We start from the raw sequence: 21,708 nt of genomic DNA, 5'->3' as shown, positions 1-21,708 counted from the left end.
CGCCGCCTTTGTTAGGTGCTGCGCAGTCGCTTGGGAACTGAGGGCCGACGCTAATTGCAAGATTCGTGAGGGAGCTAGTGGCCAAATACTGCGCCAGTAAGGCTGCTTACACACAGTGGCTAATACTACGGCTTTTTGAGTCATCCATAGATCAGCTTATGGTATACCCAGAGCAAAGCTGAGAGCTTCATCATCGTTGGGTGAGGCTCCGCTGCAAGGTTCTTAGTGTGGCGTGACAAATGTTGGAAAGGACGCCATTTATTTGAAAGAACTTCGGCTGTCCGGCATAGAGTCGCCGAGCCACCTCAGCCCATGAAGAAAGGAGGTCGCCGGATGGGGATGTGGGTGTCGCACATGCAGCGGAACCCTTGGCAGTAGCCCGTGCTTCCAGGGTAGAGACGCATGCACCTTCGCTGGCACGCGAAGATCATTCCCCGCCCACATCCGAAGTCACGACCTGCGGCAAGCAAACGACCCTTCTTAAGCGAATAACGACAGCCACATGCGCCAGCGATATGTTTCCCTACTAGTTTTTTTTCTCTCGTATAATTACCTCTTATTTTCAGCAAAGAGATCGATAGATTTTATTGAAAGGAAAGAGAGAGAGAGGTTGACCTGAGCTAGTGTGCTTTAGTCTGCTACTCTGTACGGGGGAGGGGGGGGGAAGGGGAGTGAAAGTACTGCGGTGGACGATGATAAGAGGAGTATTGAGTGCTTAGAGCAGCTTGTTTAGCTTCGTGTCCTGCAGAAACTTAAACAGCGCTTTAGTTGCCCGAATTGAAGCTGCAGTTTCAGGCCATGGGCCGAGGATAGCGTCCTCCGACAGTGGTTGCCTGCCAACGCTGGCTGGGGAACCTTCCAACGTCTTTCGCTCTATCATATATGCTGGGCAATCGCACAATATTTTCAGCAGGCTTAATACGCAGCCAACTAGACGGGTAGAGGCTAAAGGCTTAAAATGAGCGACAAACACCTCTGACCCTTTATATTTTGTCAAGCGGCATACGCAATTAAAAGGTTATACACAGACATGCTTTCTTCAAACGAAAAATGCAGAAAACGCCAAGAACATATTCGTTTTACGCTTGGATGCATATAAAGGATGCATATGGTATTAACATACCGCATAAGATACATACATACACATAAACTACATTACACGTCCGTGTATTCTGTCATACAGACATATTCATACCACACACATTCATATATTTTCACAGGTAATCCTATATTTTGATCAAATAGATTAAGGGTAAGGGGATGAAACCATGCGAAATGTTATTGATGAGCGTATTTTAATTCAAAAGCGATTATTAAAATTTAATGTTACCTTTGAAAATATTTATAGTAGTACTGAAGTTCAGTATCATCAGGTATCTGATATGCAGTTTTCTGTCTTCCTTATGTCGTCCATATTTTGGGTATTAGTCGTTTAGGGAACCTTAGACAATAGCTAGAAATTATTTCATCTTTTTTGTACCGTTTGTTTTGGTGTATTAATTGCAAAAGCTCGAAATGAAACAACTGGTCTGCCCGCAGTATACTACGTTTTGTAAATAAAAAAGCCGTTCTGAAATCTCGCATTTTACCATAATAATTTTTAAAGGACCGCAAAGCTTTCCATTGTAGTATAACAAGTTTGTCGTAATTTGTTTATGTGGTGGTACCTCACAGTAGTAAACCATACGTAAGTTTGGAATAGGAAATGGAATAATGAGGTGTTCGTTTTAGCCAAGCCAGTATAAGGTGCGCTATCCTGTAGAAACACCGAAGAGTATGCGCTAAATCTGAAATCAGCTAGTTTATTTGTGTAGTCTAACCTACTTTTTCTTGAAACCATACCTCGAGAAATGTTTGTTCCTCAAAATGTATAATTATGCTTTCTGCATATTTTACTTTAATGGTACTGTATAATTGTTTCTTTGCAGGACGAAATATCATGTATATGTTTTGGGAGGCATTTAACGTCAACTTCATCTGTTTTAACCATCTGAAAATATTAGGCAGATATACATTGGCATTGCTTTCAAGTGTTGCAAGATTATGGCAGGAAAAATATATTTGTGTCACCTGCATACATGATGACTTCAGATGTACAAGGAACAGAAACAATATCATTTACAAAAACGATATATAGCGCTGGCTCAAGTCTACAGCCCTGACGGACGCCTTCTTTTATTTTTCATTTCAGTTGGAAATGTATCAGTATTTTTTACAAGCTGAAAGCGATCATATAAGTAGCTTCTGAGAAGCTGAAGAGCAATGCCTTAGGCTCCGTACCTGGATAATATGTTTAGTAATGAATCGAATTGCATAGAAACGAAGGATTTCTTGTTGTCTAAAAGCAAACCAAGCCTATTTGCCGTATTCTCCATATTGTTGATTATATTGTTTATGATAATTATTAGAGCCCGCTCTGCTGCTTAGTGCGACATTTCTTGTTGCGATAAGGAAATGCTTGTGCGAGGAGACGGGTAGTCATACCCCGCGCACTAACCAATTCAGTGTGCTGGCAGGTTGCTACATATGTGCTTGAGATGCTGAATACTAGCTCAATACAGTTGAAAATAGCAAAAGAGAAAATGGGTAAGACGTCCAGCAAAACATCTTCACGCGGTAATAGAATGGCCGCACCACCTTTTGCCAGCCGGTAACGTACAGAAATACGAGAATCTGAAGCATCTTTCTGTTGGCGTGCTTTGAAATCATCTCTAATATCTGATAGAAGTTATGGGAATTCTAGGTTTTTACACTGCGATACCTTCTGCGGCGTTGTATTATTGTGATGTGAATGTCACTGGCGTTCACAACGAAACAAGTGGCAATGAACAGGAATAAATATTAATGACCGTTAGGTCACCACGTATACCTCCCATGTACTATTAATATCAATCACGAGCGCTAATTTCTCACCTGGCCACCTGTACCCCAAAAGTAAACATGTGTGGCTTCTTATGATATGCATAATAAACATCGGGCCCCTCGGTTCGCTTTCTTCTCGTTCATTATATATTTAGAGTGGTGGGCTTGGGGTACTCAGCAACGGCGCGAAGTTTGGCAGGATCAGGCAGAATTCCCTCTTTGGAGACGACGTGGCTTAGGATCGTAAGCTTACGGGCACCAAAATGACATTTTTTCTAATTGAGTTGCAACCCAGCTGACGTGAGACAGGCAAGAACTTGCTCAAGGCGGGCGAGATGCGTATCAAAATCGGTAGAAAAGACCACAATGTCGTCTAAGTAGCAAAGGCATGTGTGCCATTTAAGACCTCTGAGAATAGCGTCCATCATTCTCTCGAAAGTTGCAGGCGCGTTGCAAAGGCCGAAAGGCATTACATTGAACTCGTATAATCCATCAGGAGTTACAAAAGCCGTTTTTGGGCGGTCGGCTTCAGCCATCGGCACTTGCCAGTACCCGGAGCGCAGATCCAGTGAAGAGAAGAACTCAGCTCCCTGGAGGCAATCCAGGGCGTCGTCGATGCGTGGTAGGGGATAAACATCCTTGCGGGTAATCTTGTTGAGTCGGCGGTAATCGACGCAAAACCTGATTGAGCCATCCTTTTTCCGCACCAGCACGACCGGAGACGCCCAAGGACTGTGGGAGGGCTGGATCACACCTCGTTTCAGCATGTCGTCCACGTGTTCGTCAATGACACGGCGTTCGGCTGCGGAAACACGGTATGGACGTTGGCGCAGCGGATCATGGTGACCGGTGTCAATACGGTGAACAACCGCTGTCGTGCGCCCCAAGGAAGGTTGGCCGAGGTCGAAAGAAGCACGAAAACGTTCAAGAAGTTCAACAACTTCACTGCGTTGTGTGGGCGTAAGCGCGTCGTCGATGGTATGCAAGAAAGCATCGGGGAAACGCGAGGCTGGTGCGGTAGGAGAAGTGATGGCACCGATAGGCAGTGGCGACCTATCGGAAGATAGGTCAAATGGACTAATGACGTCAACTGTGTCTAGACGCCCCATACATTCACCGTGTAAGAGAGTTGAAGGACATGGAAATGGATTGCACGCATAAATGGCAGTGGAACCATTGGTGAGTGTGACGACTGCAAACGGTAGTAGAAGGTTCCGTCGACGCGCACAATCTTCAGACGGTGTAAAAAGAGCTGTCGCGGCGGGGGCAGAGTCACAAGAGACGGGCACCAAGGCGGCAGAAAAAGAAGCGATAATGACGTCAGCGGTGACGATCACTTTAGGAGAACGGTTCGGGAGGTCGACGGTAGTGTCACGGAACGGAGACAAAGCCAGTTGCGCGCGAGCGCAGTCGACAACAGCATCATGTGCGGAAAGGAAGTCCCAACCCAGAATAACGTCATGCGAAGCACGGCATAGGACGACGAATTCTACAAAATATAGTTCATCCTGAATCATAACACGAGCCGTACATGCGGCCGAAGGCTTGACTTGCTGCGAGCTTGCCGTGCGTAGGGAAATGTCTGGTACAGGAATCGTTACTTTCTTGAGTTTGCGGCAGAGGTCTTCACTTATGACAGAAACGGCAGCCCCCGTATCGACAAGAGCTGTTGTCGCGACGCTTTCCACAAATACGGCGATTTCGTTAGGAGGAGAAAGACGAGGCCTTGAAAATTTCGACGATGGCGCAGTTCTTGCCTCGGGAACTGCGGCTGTCAGTTTTCCTCCTGACCAGAGCTGGAACGGCGAAGCATGGGTGAAAGGGAACGGCGGCGAGGGGAAGGAGACCGACGAGAGTTGAAGGCGGCGCGACGAGAATACGAGTCCGAGGGATCAGGGATAGAACGATGCGAAGGCTCTTGGGGAAGGTAGCCGAGGTTCGGCACGTCACGACGAAAATAAAGTCCACGGCGGCGACAGAAACGCGCAACATGTCCCGGAATACCGCATGCGAAATAGATAGGGCGGTTGTCCGGAGTACGCCAAGGGTTAAGAGAAGGTCCGGAAGGCGATAAGGGCACGTGGACCGGGCGTACCGGAAGTGGCGACGAGTAGAAAGTAGCGGCGGGTCGGGAGGTAGTAGGCATCGGTCGCGGAGGAGGTCGGCTGAGAGCGGCAGCGTAAGTCAGAGGCGCAGTCACAGGCGGCGGTGTAGAGGGAGGTGGGAGCGCCTCAGAAACTTGTGCTTGGATGACACGACGGAGCGATGGTTCGAGCGTGGAAGCAGGCTCAGCAACACACGCTACAAGAGAGAGCTGGCGAGCCACTTCTTCCCGAATGTATTGTTGAATCTGCGGCAGCAAGCCAGAGTGATCAGCGCCAAGGCATCCAGGCTCCAAGGCCGAGAGGTCCGCGGACTGCACACTGGTGCGACGGGTGGAAAGGCGCTGCTTGCGCAGCTCGTCGAAGCTTTGACAGAGCTCAATTACTTGGGCAACTGTCGTAGGGTTCTTGGCCACGAGCATATGGAAGGCATCGTCGTCTATGCCTTTCATAATGTGCCTTATCTTGTCGGTTTCGGTCATGGACGCATTCACGCGCTTACAGAGGTCGATGACGTCCTCAATGTAGCTCGTGAAGGTTTCACCGCTTTGTTGAGCGCGACCACGCAAACGTTGTTCAGCACGGAGTCTGCGCACAGCGGGACGGCCGAAGACCGAAGTGAGGGTCTCGGTGAAGGCTGACCAGGTGGGAAATTCGGCTTCGTGGTTTCTAAACCACAGATGTGCCACATCAGTCAGATAAAAGATGGCGTAGGTCAGCTTGTCGCGATCAGACCACTTGTTATGCGCGCTAACGCAGTCATACTCTGCAAGCCAGTCCTCCACGTCGTGATCGTCGGTGCCGCTGAAGATGGCAGGGTCGCGCTGACGTACCGCACCAGAACACACAACAGCCGGGGGGGGGGGGGGGGGGGGCGGGAGCGGATTGCGAAGGGCCGGCGTCGTCGGTCATTGTGGCCGCAGATGGCAACGTACGGCTGCGGAGCTCCAGGTCGGGGAAAACGTTTACCCAGCACCTCCACCAAATGTCACGGGATGTTCTTGCAAGTCCACAGGACGTCTGACTGAAGTACAAGAAGACGGAGCAGTCTCAGCTGGACAGTGATCGAGCGCGCACTCCTAATTCGTCGACTTCCTCTTTCACACTTTACCGTGCCAGTACCGATAATCTCCAGTACAATATATATATATATATATATATATATATATATATATATATATATATATATATATATATATATATATATAAGGGGAGCAACCATCAGCAGCACTTTGTGGACTTGGCGGCTTTGCAACTGCGCAGGCCACTAATTCTTTCATCTTCGTGATGCAGGTGCTCGGACTCACGTACGTGCCTTTTGCTTCCTGCACTGGTGACTACGCCACTGACCGCACCTTCAAACTTACCCACCCTTCTCAACATGGACGTGTCAGGCGTCCGTCAACGGACCACTGCCAACTTTTCACCCGTCTTTGAACCTACGATGCACTCGGCCTTGGATTACTCACCCCTCGCAGCGGAATGGAAATCCCCATCGCATCCGACATCATTGCTATCGCCAGCTTTAAAACGGGAGCAGCCACCAGCGGAACTTTGTGGGCTTGGCGGCTTTGCAGCTGCGCAAGCCACTAATCCTTTGATCTTGGTGATGCAGGTTGGTCACCGCCTCAGCCTCTTTGTCAAAAAGTCAAATAACCACTTTTTAGTGCAGCTGTCAAGCCAACAGTGCCTTAACCCTGTTGTTGACGATTCTTTTCATGTCATTTTTTCCCTGATACTCTTACTTTCAGCAGATATAGAAACAAACCCAAGTCCGGATATTGCAGCTATCCTCGCTGAGCTGAAAAAGATATCCACTGGCCAATCTAAGTTTATTTCTGAAGTCGAACATCTAAAATCTCAGTTAATAGCGACAGACCGGAATGTATCTGACCTCGCCAAATGTATGGCTGAATTTGAGAGCCATTGCGAAAGCCTTCTAACACTTAGAACAGATACAGAAGCTATCCGCCCCGACGCAACTGAAGCTACTCGCTTAATTTCAACACTAGAGGCAAGTTTGGATCATGCCGAAAAGCGAAAACGACGGAACAACTTGGTATATTCGGTAACTTTCTCTCATTCCGTCAACAATTCACAATTGCCAACGGGTTTTCCTCTGTACTATCTGACGTAACCTCTGGTGTACCACAGGGAAGCGTGCTTGGACCCTTACTTTTTCTAATTTATATTAACGACCTTCCCAATAACATTTTATCCCGTTTGCGTCTTTTCGCAGACGACTGTGTTGTTTACCATAAGATAACTTCAGATAGTGACCACCTGACCCTTCCAAATGATCTTAATACTATTGTTGATTGGTGTAAAAACTGGCACATGATTCTAAGCCCTACTAAATGTAAATATACGAATTTTAGCCGCAAGCATGATATTTCTAATTTCCACTACTCCATAAATAACACCTTGCTGTCCAAAGCCACGTCGTACAAATATCTCGGAATCCAGTTCACACCAAATCTTTTATGGTCTTGTCACATTTCAACCATCTGCAGCAAAGCATCGAAAACATTGGGTTTGATACGCCGAAATCTGTGAAACTCGCCTAGCTGCTTTCGAAAAGTAGCATATCTAACATTTATTCGTCAACAGTTAGAATTTGCCTCATCTAGCTATTTGGTCTCCCCATCAAAAATACCTCATTGAAATGCTTCAGTCCATTAAAAACAGAGCTGCCCGGTTCATTTCTAACAATTATAGTCGCCTCACCAGTGTCTCCCAGCTAAAGAACCTTAATGATATACAGATACTCGAAAACCGCCGTTATATTTCCCCTCTGTGTTTATTTCATAAATATATTCAGTTCACACCCTCACTTAATTTTTGCCTCTGGAATCGTTTCCTCAATCTTCACGGCGCTTACATATACATCTCTGCTTTAACTGCATATATGGAAAAACTCAATCATTCAACTCATCTGCATTACCTAAAGCAATTAAGCTCTGGAATGATCTTCCTGACAACGTAATCTTTTTTTCTCACCCTGGAGAGTTCAAAAAACACCTCTGCCAGCATTTACAGCTTTAGTATTGCCCTAATTGCGGTTTTCTGCTGTACTACCTTTTCAGTTGCTTTAAATGTTCTTTTATTTTCCACTACTGTTTCACTTGTGGTTGGTTATACGTTCTTTCCATTTTCGCGTTTGCTTTGTTTTTAAATCTCCGTATTAATAGGATATTGTTACGCCCTTTTTGAATCAACTTTGTATTTCTTTTGTGTATTTGCCTTGTACCGCGTCTCTTGTACCGTTACTCTGGTTTATTATTTTGCACTGTATTTCTATCGATATGCCCCCTCACCCAATGCTCTTCGGGGCCTGTGAGGAATAAATAAATAAATAAATAAATAAATAAATAAATAAATAAATAAATAAATAAATAAATAAATAAATAAATAAATAAATAAATATTCTACGGACTCCCTGAAACTACATCTGAATCGTGCGCTCAGTCAGAACAACTTATCATTAGACACTGCCGTGAGCATTTAGATATACATATCGACGAGAAAGAGCGCGCTCATCGTCTTGGACGTTATTCGAATGGTCGGTCATGTCGAATGATAGTAAAATTGAAAATGCAATTTTTTGAACAAAAGGAACTGTCCTGTCCAGCGCCCAGAAACTAATAGGTACCAACTATAGTACTGGCAAAAAATTTTCTCGCGCTGTTCGAATTGCTCTCAGCCACCTCATCGCATTTGCCAAGAAGCAATCGGCCACATTTAATGTGCGTTACAAAACCCTGCACATCGGACTGAAGCGCTACGTGTTTGATAGTGTATCTCAAACTGTAAAAGAAGTCGCATAGCAATCGTCTGCCCGGAAAAATGTGACTAACCACACCCAAGCCATACCAAGAAATAATCTTTCATATTCCGTCATATTCACAAACATTCGCAGTTTCTTACCTAAGCGTGAACTCGTCTCTTACGTAATGATTTCTTCCAATAGCAATATACTGTTACTAACCGAAACATGGCCTATCCCTGATTTCACTGAGACAGAATTACTTGATGACTTATCACATTTCCAAGTTTTCAGAAATGACCGCAGATTCACACGAGGGGGTGGTGTATTGATTGTCTGTGGGCCCTGATTTATCATGTTCACCACTAGACATCGTCTCCGATCTAGAAATGTTATCGCTTATTTTTCGCTCATCGCCGCAATCCGTTTTACTCGGTATTTGCTACAGGGCTCCGCATACTTCACCTAACTTTTCAAGCAAACTTCACAATAGTCTGAGCGTTCTTGGTGCAGCACGCCCCAATTCACTTGTCATACTATTTGGAGACTTCCATTGTCCCGCTATCGACTGGCCGAAACTAGGTCCCTCAAGTACGAACCACGGATAATCAAAGGATTTTATAGAAGTATGTTTGAATGTCAATCTCACTCAAATAGTAAATGAACCAGCGCGAGTTGCTGGCGACAGTGCTAATATTTTGGACCTTATACTAACTATGAATTCCGAGAGCTTATCATCCATCACGTATCTTCAAGAAATTAGTGATCACAAAGTTATCCAAGCAGAGTTTTTGTTTTACCCTGAACGCCGCAAAGAACATAAAAAAAGCAATCGTTCTCAATGAAAAAGGTAACTACGTCGAGCTTAGAATATTTGTTTTTTCAATATTTGAAGCCCAATTTTACAGCATACCTCTCCAGGAGAGCTGGGAGATATTGAAATTCGAAATGCAGGACTTGGCCAACAAATTCATTCCTAACATCATCTTCCATAAAAACTACCAAAGCCGTTGTACACTAAGATGCTAAAGAACTTAGGAGGTCGAAAAAAGCGCTTTTTTTCGTGCTGATAAGCTGAAAGGTTCACCTAACGCGTGGCAGCGGTATTATACAGCCGATAATAATTACCTCATTGCTGCGCGCAATGTGAAGTACAAATTTTTTAACTACGATTTGAGAAGATTGGCAAATGATAACCCGATAAAATTTTGGAAGGTCATCAACCCTAATGAGTCACGCGCTATCACTCGGACTAACGAATTGGGAGAAACCGTCGGGGACATCGAATGCGCAAACACCTTTAACATTGGTTTTAGCACAGTCTTTACCAAAGACCCCAGTACATATTTGCCTACGCTACCGGCTAACATTCTGTCTCCTATGCCTGGTCTCACAATATCTGACGATGGGATTTTATATTTATTAGAAAACATCAAGATTTCTTCGTCGACAAGCATCGATGAAGAAATGCTGCGTAAAGAAGCATTGAAGCCATGCACAGCACAAAAACACAGGTCGGCGATTCTGATTCCATTTATTATACATCGCGAAATACGAATAACAATGTAGTTGAATAAATGAATTCCACAAAACGCACGCAATAAAGGAAGTTGTAAGGCCACTAGATGAAGTCAAAGACAATGTCTTCCTGAGCTAGTTGAGGTTGAGAATGGGTCGGAGTCAAGGCGCACGGTGCTCTATCACGTGATCACTCGCGTCAGGGTAGTATGGGAGTAGCGTCAAACTGCTTCAATGTTTTCACTCCACAATTTTCGGGCTTGGTCCAAGATAGGGGCTGGAAATACATAGGCCAGATGCCAAACAGAGGGGGGGGGGGGTGTAACTCGCTATGAAAGACATAGCATGTAACACGGTAACGCGGTAGCATGACGAAAATATGCAGAAACACCTTGATCCATCCTTGAAACACTTTTTCTAAATCGAGAACAAACAGAAGACTGCGCCATAAAGGCAATGCGATAATAGGGATGGAAAAGATGGATAGGGATGGAAAGGACACCTCTTTCTGGCGATGGGTTACATCGCCAGAAAGAGGTGTGTTTTGGCAGGGCAGGGGGACACGTCAAGATCTTCGCATCCGTTACGCGCACGGTGAGTGAATTCGCATGGCAGAAGCTCAAAACATCTGTTACTGCTTGTCTGTGCGGTCCGCTTACGTCTGCTTTTTCTTTCCGATCACGGGATCTTTTCATCCATATTGTGCAGTCATTTACCGGTGTTACTATAACGTATACATATTGTGCCTCATGAAAGTCCTTGCCTCATCGAAAGTGCAATGAAAAATTCCGGGAGAACCCAACTCACGATGACTGCCGACGGTGATTGTGATTAGCATTTACGCAATGCAGCGACACACTTTATTGATCGTCATAATCATCATCATCAGCCTATATTTATGTCCACTGCAGGACGAAGACCTCTCCCTGCGATCTCCAATCACTCCTGTCTTGCACAAGCTGATTCCAACTTCCGCCTGCAAATTTTCTAACTTCATCACCGCACTTAGTTTTCTGCCGTCCTCGACAGCTCTTCTCTTCTCTTGGTATCCATTCTGTAACTCTAATGGTCCACCGGTTATCCATACTACGCATTACATGGCCTGTCCAGTTCCATTTTTTCCTCTTAATGGAAAAGAGGAAAACGGGGATAGCCTCTTAATATCGGCTATCCCCGTTTGTTATCTGATCCACACCGCTTCTCTTCCTGTCTCTTAACGTTAGGCCTAACATTCTTCGTTCCATCGATCTTTGTGCGGTCCTTAACTTGTTCTCGAGCTTCTTTGTTAACCACCAAGTTTTGCCCCATATGTTAGCACCGGTAGAATGCAATGATTCTACACTTCTCTTTTTAACTACAGTGGCAAGCTCTTAGTAAGGATATCGCAATGCCTGCCGTATGCACTCCAACCCAATTTTATTCTGTAAATTTCGTTCTCATTATCAGGGTCCCCTGTGACTAATTGACGTACATAAATGTACTCCTTTACATAATCTAGAGGCTGGCTGGCGATCCTGAATTCTTGTTTCATTTGCCAGGCTATTGAACATTATCTTTGTCTTCTGCATATTAATCTTCAACCCCACCCTTACACTTTCTCGGTTAAGGTCCTCAATTATTTGCTGTAATTCGTCTCCCTTGTTGCTCGAATAGGACAATGTCATCTGCAAACCGAAGGTTGCTTAGATATTCGCCGTTGGTCCTCACTTCTAAGCCTTACCAGTCTAAGAGCTTGAATACTGCTTCAAAGCATGCAATAAATAGCATTGGAAAGATTGTCTCCTTGCCTGGTCCTTTTCTTGATAGGTAACTTTCTACTTTTCTTGTGGAGAACCAAGGTTGCTGTGCAATCCTTGTAGATATTTGCTAATGTATTCACGTATGCATCCTGTACTCCTTGGTTGCGTAATGCCTCTATGACTGCTGGTATCTCTACTGAATCAAACGCTTTTTCATATTCTACGAAAGCCATATAGAGCGGTTGATTGTACTTCGCAGATTTTTCTATTACCTGGTTGATGATGATGAAATAAACTTTAATTTTCAAAACGGTGTTCCCGAGCGTTTGAGCTGTGGATCACTCTAGATGGGAGGGTCCCTCATTTCAGGAATCCTCTGGCCGCGATAGCATCCCGGGCTCTGGCGATAAGACATCGTTGTTCGTCCAGGGCCGGGGTGGAGATCTTGGCCTCCCACGTCTCGGCGAGGAGGTTCACGTCTTCGGACGTTGTATGTTTGGTAACGGCATCTTCGGGGCGCCACGGGCACTCGAGTAGCAAATGAGCCAGAGTGTCTGGCATGGCGCAGATCGGGCAGTTGTAGGTGTGTAGTGTCGGGTGGATGCGATGCATGAGGATCCCATCGGTGTACGTATTGCTCTGCAGTCTTCGGAATGCGGTACTTTCCTCTTTGGTCAGTTTTGGATGAGGTGGCGGGTAACCTTGCGTCCCAGTAGGTAGTGTTGGAGGATGGCGTTATACGTGGGGGGTATTGTCTCCGTTTCCGCTGCGTCACCAGGTGGTCGGGGGTCTCGCGAGGCGGCGAGAGGCCCGGTTGACGTGATCGCGGGCCGCGGCGTGTGCCGCTTCGTTTACCTCGAGCCCCTCGTGCCCTGGTACCCACGTGACGCAGGTGTAAAGGAGCGGAGTGCTTCTTTTTGCAGAATTTCTACTGCTCCCACCGATATTCGGCCTCTCGTGTAATTGCGTACTGCAGATTGGGAGTCCGTGAAGACTGCGACCGCGTTCGTGCTCGTGGTGGTGGCGAGGGCAATCGCCGCTTCTTCCGCTGTCTCCGAGTTCCGCACCCTGACTGTGGCGAATGCCAATTCTTTGCCTCTCGAGTCAACCACACTCAGGGCGTAAGCGGTTGTTCCCGGGTATTTGGACGCATCTACGTAGCGTGGGAAACGTGGGAAACGCATAACGTAGAAACGCATAACGTGGGAAAAATTGAGGAAGCCATAAAATATGGACGCAGCATGAAATCAGTAAGAAGAAAACTAGGCATAGGACAAGGCAAGATGTATGCACTGAAAGATAAGCATGGTAATATCATCAGCAATTTCGATGACATAGTAAAAGCAGCAGAAGAATTCTATACTGACCTGTACAGTAGCCAAAACATCCAAGCTACTTTCATTCGAAATAGTGATGAACCGGATACAAAAGCTCCTTCTATAACTAGCGATGAAGTTAGAAGGGCCTTGAAAGACATTACCAGGGGAAAAGCGCCTGGAGAAGATGGAATAACAGTAGATTTAATCAAAGATGGAGGAGATATCATGCTTGAAGCGCTTGCGGCCCTTTATACGCAATGCCTCACAACTTCAAGTGTACCAGAGAGCTGGAAGAACGCCAACATTATACTTATCCATAAGAAGGGAGACGTTAAAGAATTGAAGAATTACAGACCCATTAGCATGCTTTCAGTATTGTATAAAATATTCACCAAGATAATTTCCAATAGAATCAGGACAATACTTGACTTCAGTCAACCAAGAGAACAGGCTCGCTTCAGGAAGGGATATTCTACGATGGACCATATCCATGCCATCAATCAGGTAATCGAGAAATCTGCCGAATACAATCAACCTCTCTATATAGCTTTCATAGATTATGAAGAGGCATTCGATTCAGTAGAGATACCAGCAGTCATAGAGGCATTGCGTAATCAAGGAGTAGAGGAGGCATACGTGAATATCTTAGCAAATATCTACAAGGATTCCACAGCTACCTTGGTTCTCCACAAGAAAAGTAGAAAGATACCTATCAAGAAAGGGGTCAGGCAAGGAGACACAATCTCTCCAATGCTATTCACTGCATGCTTAGAAGAAATATTCAAGCTCTTAGACTGGGAAGGATTAGGAGTGAGGATCGACGGCGAATATCTCAGCAACCTTCGGTTTGCAGATGACATTGTCCTATTAAGCAACAAGGGAGAGGAATTACAACAAATGATTGAGGATCTTCATCGAGAAAGTGCAAGAATTGGGTTGAATATGAATATGCAGAAAACAAAGATAATGTTCAATAGCCTGGAGAGGAAACAAGAATTCAGGATCGCCAGCCAGCCTCTAGAGTCTGTAAATGAATATGTTTATCTAGGTCAATTACTCACAGGGGAACCTGATCATGAGAAAGAAATTTACAGAAGAATAAAATTGGGTTGGAGTGCATACGGCAGGCATTGCCAAATCCTGACTGGGAGCTTACCACTGTCGTTGAAAAGAAAAGTGTACAATCATTGCATTCTACCGGTGCTAACATATGGGGCAGAAACTTGGAGGTTAACAAAGAAGCTCGAGAGCAAGTTAAGGACCGCACAAAGAGCGATGGAACGAAAAATCTTAGGAGTAACGTTAAGAGACAGGAAGAGAGCGGTGTGGATCAGAGAACAAACAGGGGTAGACGATATTCTAGTTGACATTAAGCGGAAGAAATGGAGCTGGGCAGGCCATGTAATACATAGGATGAATAACCGGTGGACCATTAGGGTTACAGTATGGATACCAAGAGAAGGGAAGCGCAGTCGAGGACGGCAGAAAGTCAGGTGGGATGATGAGGTTAGGAAATTCGCAGGCGCAAGTTGGAATACGCTAGCGCAAGACAGGGGCAATTGGAGATCGCAGGGAGAGGCCTTCGTCCTGCAGTGGACATAAATATAGGCTGATGATGATGATGACGTAGCAAGCATCTGGATCGTGCTTGTGGCGTCTTCGGATGGCGTCGACTCGAGCGAGCCGGCGTCCCTGATGATGCTCGGGATGCATGTTGCGCGGTAGTTTGCCGATGCTGAAGGATTCTCTTAAGCATGGCGGTATCTTGACCTTGCGGTCCGCGTCGGAGATGTAGCGTTCTCCGTAGCCGAGGCGCGCAAGGACCGATCTGCCCGTCGGCGTGAGCTTCAGCCTCTCTAGTTGGTTGGTTTTCTGGGCTTCCACCAGCTCTTGCCAGGTGTTATGAGTACCCATTTTGAGAAGTCGGGTGGTAGATGCCACGGGTGGTAGACCCATGGCGAGCTTCGTAGCTTTGCGGATGATGACATTGAGCTTGTCGGCTTCGCAATTCTTGAGAGCCAGGTACGGGGTTGCGTACGTTATTCTGCTGGTCAGTAGAGATTGAACGACTCTCAGGGTGCCTTGCTCCTTGAGGCCACTGCGTCGATTGGCTACTCTCCTTACGAGGTGTGTGAGTTGGGAGATTGTGTGTTGGAGCCGTGGGAGCGTGGCGACTCCTGATCCACCTCGGTTAGGTGCAAGCCTAGTACTCGAAGCGAGGCGACCTTCGGTATTTGTATCCCGTTGAGCGTGACGCATGGGCCTGGAGCTTCGCAGGTGGGAGGTCTACCCCTCGTGCGTGCCTTGAGTACGAGTAGCTCCGATTTCTCAGGTGCACAGTGGAGGCCGCAGCTGTCAAGGTAGTGCTCGATAACATCAACCGCTTCTTGAAGGCAACGTTCTTGCTCTCCGGTGCTCGTTCCTCGCGTCCAGAGCGCGAAGTCGTCCACGTAGAAGGCGTGACGCAGGCCTGGGATGTTTTCGAGAAGCCGGGGGAGCTTGAGGAGTGCCACGTTGAATAGGAGGGGCGACACGACGGAGCCTTGCGGCGTTGCCCTGTTCGGCAGCTTGAATTCCTTACTGCGTAAGTTGGATATCCCTACCGTGGCCGTCCGGCCGGTGAGGAAGTTACGGACATAGCCGTAGGTCTTTGAACCGCAGGCGGTCTCCTCGAGGTTTTGTAGTACCGCTTTGTGGCTGACATTGTCAAATCCGCCATTCACGTCGATGGCAAGGACGCACGACTTGGTATTCTTGGTGAGGTGGTCAATGAGGTCATCCTTTAGGAGAAGAAAGACGTCTTCCATAGAAAGCAGCTGGCGGAAGCCGAACATGGTGTCTGGATAGTGCCCATTGTCTTCGAGGCGTGATGTGAGCCGGTCGTGGACCATATGCTCAAACAGCTTACCAACGCACGAAGTGAGAGAGATTGGTCTCAGGTTCTCTAGAGCTGTGGGCTTGCTGGGCTTTGGTATCATGAGCACTTCCGAGTGCTTCCACGCGGCCGGCAGCTCTCCTTTGTCCCAGCACTCGTTGTAATAGCGGAGGAGAGCCGTCAAGGCCTGTTGGGGCAGCAGTCGTAGGTGCTTGTTCACTATCCTGTCCATGCCTGGGATCGTGTTTCTCGTGAGCTTGGAGATGGCTGCTTGTAGCTCTGCTGGTGTGAAGGGCCGGTCCAAGTCAGCGTTGGGTCTGCCTTCATATTCTTTGAGTGGCGGGGTTGTCGCTGGTTGGGAGGGACCGCGGAGCTTGTTGCATAGTTCGCGGAGTAGGTCTTCCTCCGAGCCGTCGTAGTTGTGGGCTAATCGACGGATGTGTTGCCGTTGCTGCGTCTTGGTGGGACCTTCGTCGAGGAGAGCGCGCAGCAGGTGCCACATTTTCTTGGTACTAAGCGTGCCCTGAAGCTTATCGCAGAAGGCGCGCCAGTTGTTTCTGGCTAACTGTTCAGCATATTCCTGCGACTGTTCTGTCAATAGGGCGATTCTTTTCATGAGTTGCGTGTTGAGTTTCTGCCTCTTCCATCTCTTGAGTAGGGCCCTTCTGGCCTCCCAGAGGTGGAGTAGGTGGGTGTCTATGGCGGGGTGATCGTCATCAAGTTGGATGATTTTTGTGAACCGTTCGGCGGTATCCAGGATCTGTTTGAGCCAGGTGTCGATATCCGATATGGTAGTTTGATCGTCGAGCTCGGTTCTGAAGGCATTCCATTCCGTTATTCTTGCCCTGCCAGTCCTGGCCGGTCGACGTGCGTGCTCGATGTCGAGTTGGACGATGTGGTGGTCACTACCAAGAGTGTCTGGGAGACAGGTCCAGTTTGCGTTCTTCCCGTCGCGCGTAGAGGTAAGGTCGGAGTTGGTGTCCCTTGAGACGCTGTTTCCGACTCTCGTAGGCTGGAGCGAATCGTTCCACAACGTGAGGCCGTGTTGCCGAGCGGCGTCGTGGACTCTCGTGCCTTTCTTCGTGGTGGTTGATGACATGGATATGGTCCATCGTAAAATATCTCTTCCTGAAGCCAGCCTGTTCTCTTGGTTGACTGAAGTCAAGTGTTGCCCTGATTCTATTTGAAATTACCTTGGTGAATATTCCATACAATACTGAAACCAAGCTAATGGGTCTATAATTATTCAATTTTTTAACGTCTCCCTTATGGATGAGTATTATGTTGGCGTTCTTCCAGCTTTCTGGAACACTTCAATTCGTGAGGCAATGCGTATAAAGGGCCGCAAGCTTTTTAAGTATAATGTATCCTCCATCCTTGATTAAATCGACTGTTATTCCATCTTATCCATCAGCTTTTCCCCTGGTCATGCTTTTCAAGGTCTTTCTAACTTCATCGCTACTTATAGAAGGGGCCTCTGTATTCTGTTCATTACTACTTAAAATGAAAGTAGCTTGGCTCGTCTGGGAACTGTACAGCTCAGCATAAAATTTTTCCGCTGCTTTTACTATGTCATCGAAATTGCTGATGATATTGCCCTGCTTAACTTTCAGTGCATACATTTTGCCTTGTCGTTGGCCTAGTTTTATTCTCACTGATTTCACGCTGCGTTCATATTTTACTGCTTCCTCAATCTTTTGCACGTTATAATTTCGGATATGATCAGGTTCGACAGTTCAGCGAATTCTATCTGATCTTTCGAGTTTGACACTTTCATGTTTTGCCGTTTCTTTATTAGGTCCTTTTTTACTTGGGAGAGCTTACCTACTGGCTGCCTTGGTGCCTTACCTCCCACTTCAATTGCTGCTTCTGAGATAAACCTAGCTACTGTTTCATTAATTACCTCTATGTTGTCTTTATCTTCCTGTTCTAAAATTGCATATTTGTTTGCGAGCACCAGTCTGAATTCGTCTGTTTTTACCCTTACTGCGTCTAGGTTGGCCTGTTTTTTCATTACTAACTTCATTCTTTCTCTCTTCAAATTGCGAGAAATCCTAGACCTCACTAGCCTATGGTCACTGCACTCTACCCTACCTAACACTTCTACATCCTGCACTATGCTGGGATCGGCAGAGAGCATGAAATCTATTTCATTCCTTGTTTGTCCATTAGGGCTTTTTCAGGTGCACTTCCTGTTGGTGCGCTTCCTGAAGAAGGTATTCATTATTCGGACCCTATTCCTTTCCGCGAATTATACCAACATCTCTCCTCTAGTGTTCCTAGAATCAATGTTGTAGTTGCCAACTGCTTGCTCACCAGCCTGCTTTTTCCCCACGTTTGCATTGAAGTCACACATTACTACATTATACTGAGTTTGCACCTTTCTCATTGCTCATTCAACATCTTCATAAAACTGTTCTATTTCTTCATCATCGTGACTGGAGGTTGGGGCGTAGGCTTGTACAACCTTCATTATATACCTCCTATTCAGATTTATTACGACGACTGCTGCCCTCTCATTAATGGTGTAGAATTCATCAATGTTACCCGCTATGTCCTTATGGACTAGGAATCCTACCCCGAATTTTCTCTTATCTGGAAGACCTCTGTAGCAGAGGACGTGGCTGTTAGTCAGCAATGTAGAAGCCTCACCAGTTCTTTTCACCCCCCTCACCAAGACCAATAATATCCCAGGCAATACCGTATAATTCTTCAAATAGCCCTGCTAAGTTAGCCTCACTCGATAGGGTGAGGCTAGCTCCTAATCTTCAACCCAACTTGTACACTTTTTCGGTTGAAGTCCTCAATCATTTGCTGTAATTCGTCCCCATTGTTGCTGAATAGGACAATGTGCTATGCAAACCGAAGTTTTCTGAGATATTCCCCGTTCATCCTCACTCCTAAGCCTTGCCAGTCGGAGCTTGAATACTTCTTCCAAGCATGCATTCACTGCCTGCTTAGAAGTATTCAAGCTCTTAGACTGGGGTACGTTTAATTAGAATGCGTAGGATTCATTCTGGGACTGCCGTTGATTCGTCTACATGCGACATACATTTATTCCGGTATTGACCCGCTTTGCTGTGACGCTCGCATGCCAAGGTCGCTCATGAGCCTGACAGTATGACGACGACGCAGTGCGGAAGAATAATTTATGCCGAGGAAATGAAGGCGGCAGTATAACGACGATGGCAAGACGACAGTGCGATGAAAATTCTAAAGTTTTTGGCGATGATTTAACGACGACAGAGTCACGAAGGTGACAGGGGGACAAGTAGATGAAGACGACGCCGTGACCACAACGGCGTGACCACAACGGCATAGCGTGAACCATGATGAATTTAGAATGATGACAATGGAGCTACTACAACGGCATCACGATGGCGAATGTACGTTTGACAAACACGAATTCTTGATATGAGCAGGACGGCAGGAAGATCACTGTTTGACGACGACACTGTCATGGCGATGGAATGACGAAAAGATTACGGGGGATGCTTAGAACTTTCTAAGAATGTGAAGGCGAAAACCTAGTCGGAGCCAGGGCGATGTGGAATAAAACTTTGAGCCCACGCGGTGACGTATACAAGGCGCGGGAGCGCGCTGCGAGCGTGCTGCCGCTGTATCCAGGACGTTCTACGGGCGCCGCCGCTGACAGTTCCCTCCTCCTCCCCAACGCCGCCCACAATCTTTCCCTCCACGCCCCGACTGCGCTGATGCTGACATTTACCTCCTCCTCCCCTGCACCGCTGTTGCCCTTTCCCTCACTCCGGCGTTGAGCGCGAGGGGCAGTATGGGAACGCTGGCCTGATAAGCGGTGTTGGAGCCAGCTCATAGACAAAGAAATTCAACAAGAAGGCACACTCGGCGAAAACTGGCAACAGGAAATACGTCACGCTAGTATTAATGCCGTCCCTTCGCTGCCGCGAGCATCGGCAAACAGGAATGTGAAATTAATTTAACAGACATTGTTTAATTTTTTATTGTTTGCCACTAAAGCTAAAAAGTTTTGCATATAAATGAACTTACAGTGTGCCACTTTTTTTTTCTTGCATTACCTAGCGACAGGAGAATGACGCGCCAGATGCATGGGTCATGCACCAGACACTCCACCAAAGTGAGCTAGGCCGGCTGCGCATGTGAGCGCTCGCTTGCTCATCAACCCGTCCATGCTTTTTTTTATTTATTGCGATAGCAATTATATGGACACTCAAAAGCAGATTTCTGTCGTCGGCGTCGCCGTCGCCGTCGCCGTGAGGTTCCGTATGACGTCAATGGAGATGAAATCGTCGCCGCGCGCCGAACGCTGTATGTGCGAGTGAAAGGGCGCGAGGGACGCGCGCTTTCATTGGCGCTGAGCCGTGCTCCCTCAAGGGCTGCAGAAGATAGCGCCAACCTTTTCCTTTCCCTCAAGAACCACTTATCATCATCATCGGCGGAGAACAAACGCGCGTTCTGCTCTGTGCTCCCTTAAGGGCTGCAGAAGTAGGCGTCTCTTTCCTCCTCTACAATCACCATATATGTAGAGCAAACGTGTCTTCTTCCGACGCACGAAAGGCCGTGGGGGGGGGGGGGGGGAGGGAAGGGAGGCGATGTTTAGCTGCGGCACCAAGTGCCTATTTATATCAGAGGCTCCGGCAACAGTCACCAACGCCGCACGCATTTTGAGCGAACTCGGGCAAAATGCCGACGGCGTCGACAACAGTTCTGCGTGTTGCCGGTGCTGCTGCATGTCCAAGTTTATACAGCTGATAAAGCTGCTATCATTACTCCGTATAGCTCTCTTCAAATTTGCTATCGCAATTGATGCTTCACCTTTCAGGTGAAACTGCGACAACTTTTTTTTAATGTAGCCTGGTTTCCTGGGCTCTGGGCGTATTCTTGCGTTCCTTCAGCAGTTCGATACGGCACCGCGGCACTATTGGACTACGGCAAGGTGAGATATTTTGTTTGACAGTCTGCGACGCATTTAGGCTTAAGGCACGGAACTGAGACTTGAGGCGCACTCAGCGAAAAACAGCTCGGCCGTCCTGGCGTAGTTAATTTGTGTTGATAAATCGTATTCAAACAGAATCGTCCGTGTCTCTTCTTGTGTCGTCTGTTTGGCGCTTTAGTACTTCAGTTAATGAAACTTGGACATGTTTGCGACTCTTTCTATGGGTCCCAACATTATTGTAACTTATTTCGGTACTTTTGAGGCACGGTGGCCGGACAGGGCGCTATGTGATGCAGTTAGCGAGAACCAGCTTGGCTGGGGTGCGCACTTAGTTTCGCGTGTACTGTATCTTACTAGGACAAGTTTGTGGCGCTTTCTCTGACGCCCAACATTACTGAAAAGTAATTTCGCTACTTTTTGGGGTACTTTTGTGGCACGCTGGCCGTGCAGGGCTCTGTGACGTAGTTAGCGAGAACCAGCTCGGCCGTGGTGCGCAGTGTACAGTCTGTTTCACACTTAGGGGAAATCTCGGAGCGCATTGCATCGCGATGCGGCGAGCGCTGGAGTCGGGTGCCGGAAGCAGCTCGCGCAGGC

At 47.0% G+C, this 21,708-nt stretch overlaps 1 protein-coding gene across 1 annotated transcript in view; it reads right to left on the bottom strand.

The window, feature by feature from the left end:
• Positions 1-242: 242 nt before the first annotated feature.
• The window catches only part of LOC119441626 (longicornsin-like), a 48,088-nt gene continuing 26,622 nt past the window's right edge, over positions 243-21,708 (bottom strand). The window contains exon 3 of the mRNA XM_037706231.2: positions 243-457. Within this exon, the coding sequence (XP_037562159.1) occupies positions 306-457 (152 nt within the window). The 3' untranslated portion in view covers positions 243-305. The remainder of the gene's footprint in view (positions 458-21,708) is intronic.

The sequence above is a fragment of the Dermacentor silvarum genome, chromosome 2 (genome assembly GCF_013339745.2).
Source record: "Dermacentor silvarum isolate Dsil-2018 chromosome 2, BIME_Dsil_1.4, whole genome shotgun sequence".
NCBI lineage: Eukaryota > Metazoa > Arthropoda > Arachnida > Ixodida > Ixodidae > Dermacentor > Dermacentor silvarum.
Note: the sequence above shows the minus strand (reverse complement) of the source record. Positions and strands in the feature narration are given on the sequence as shown.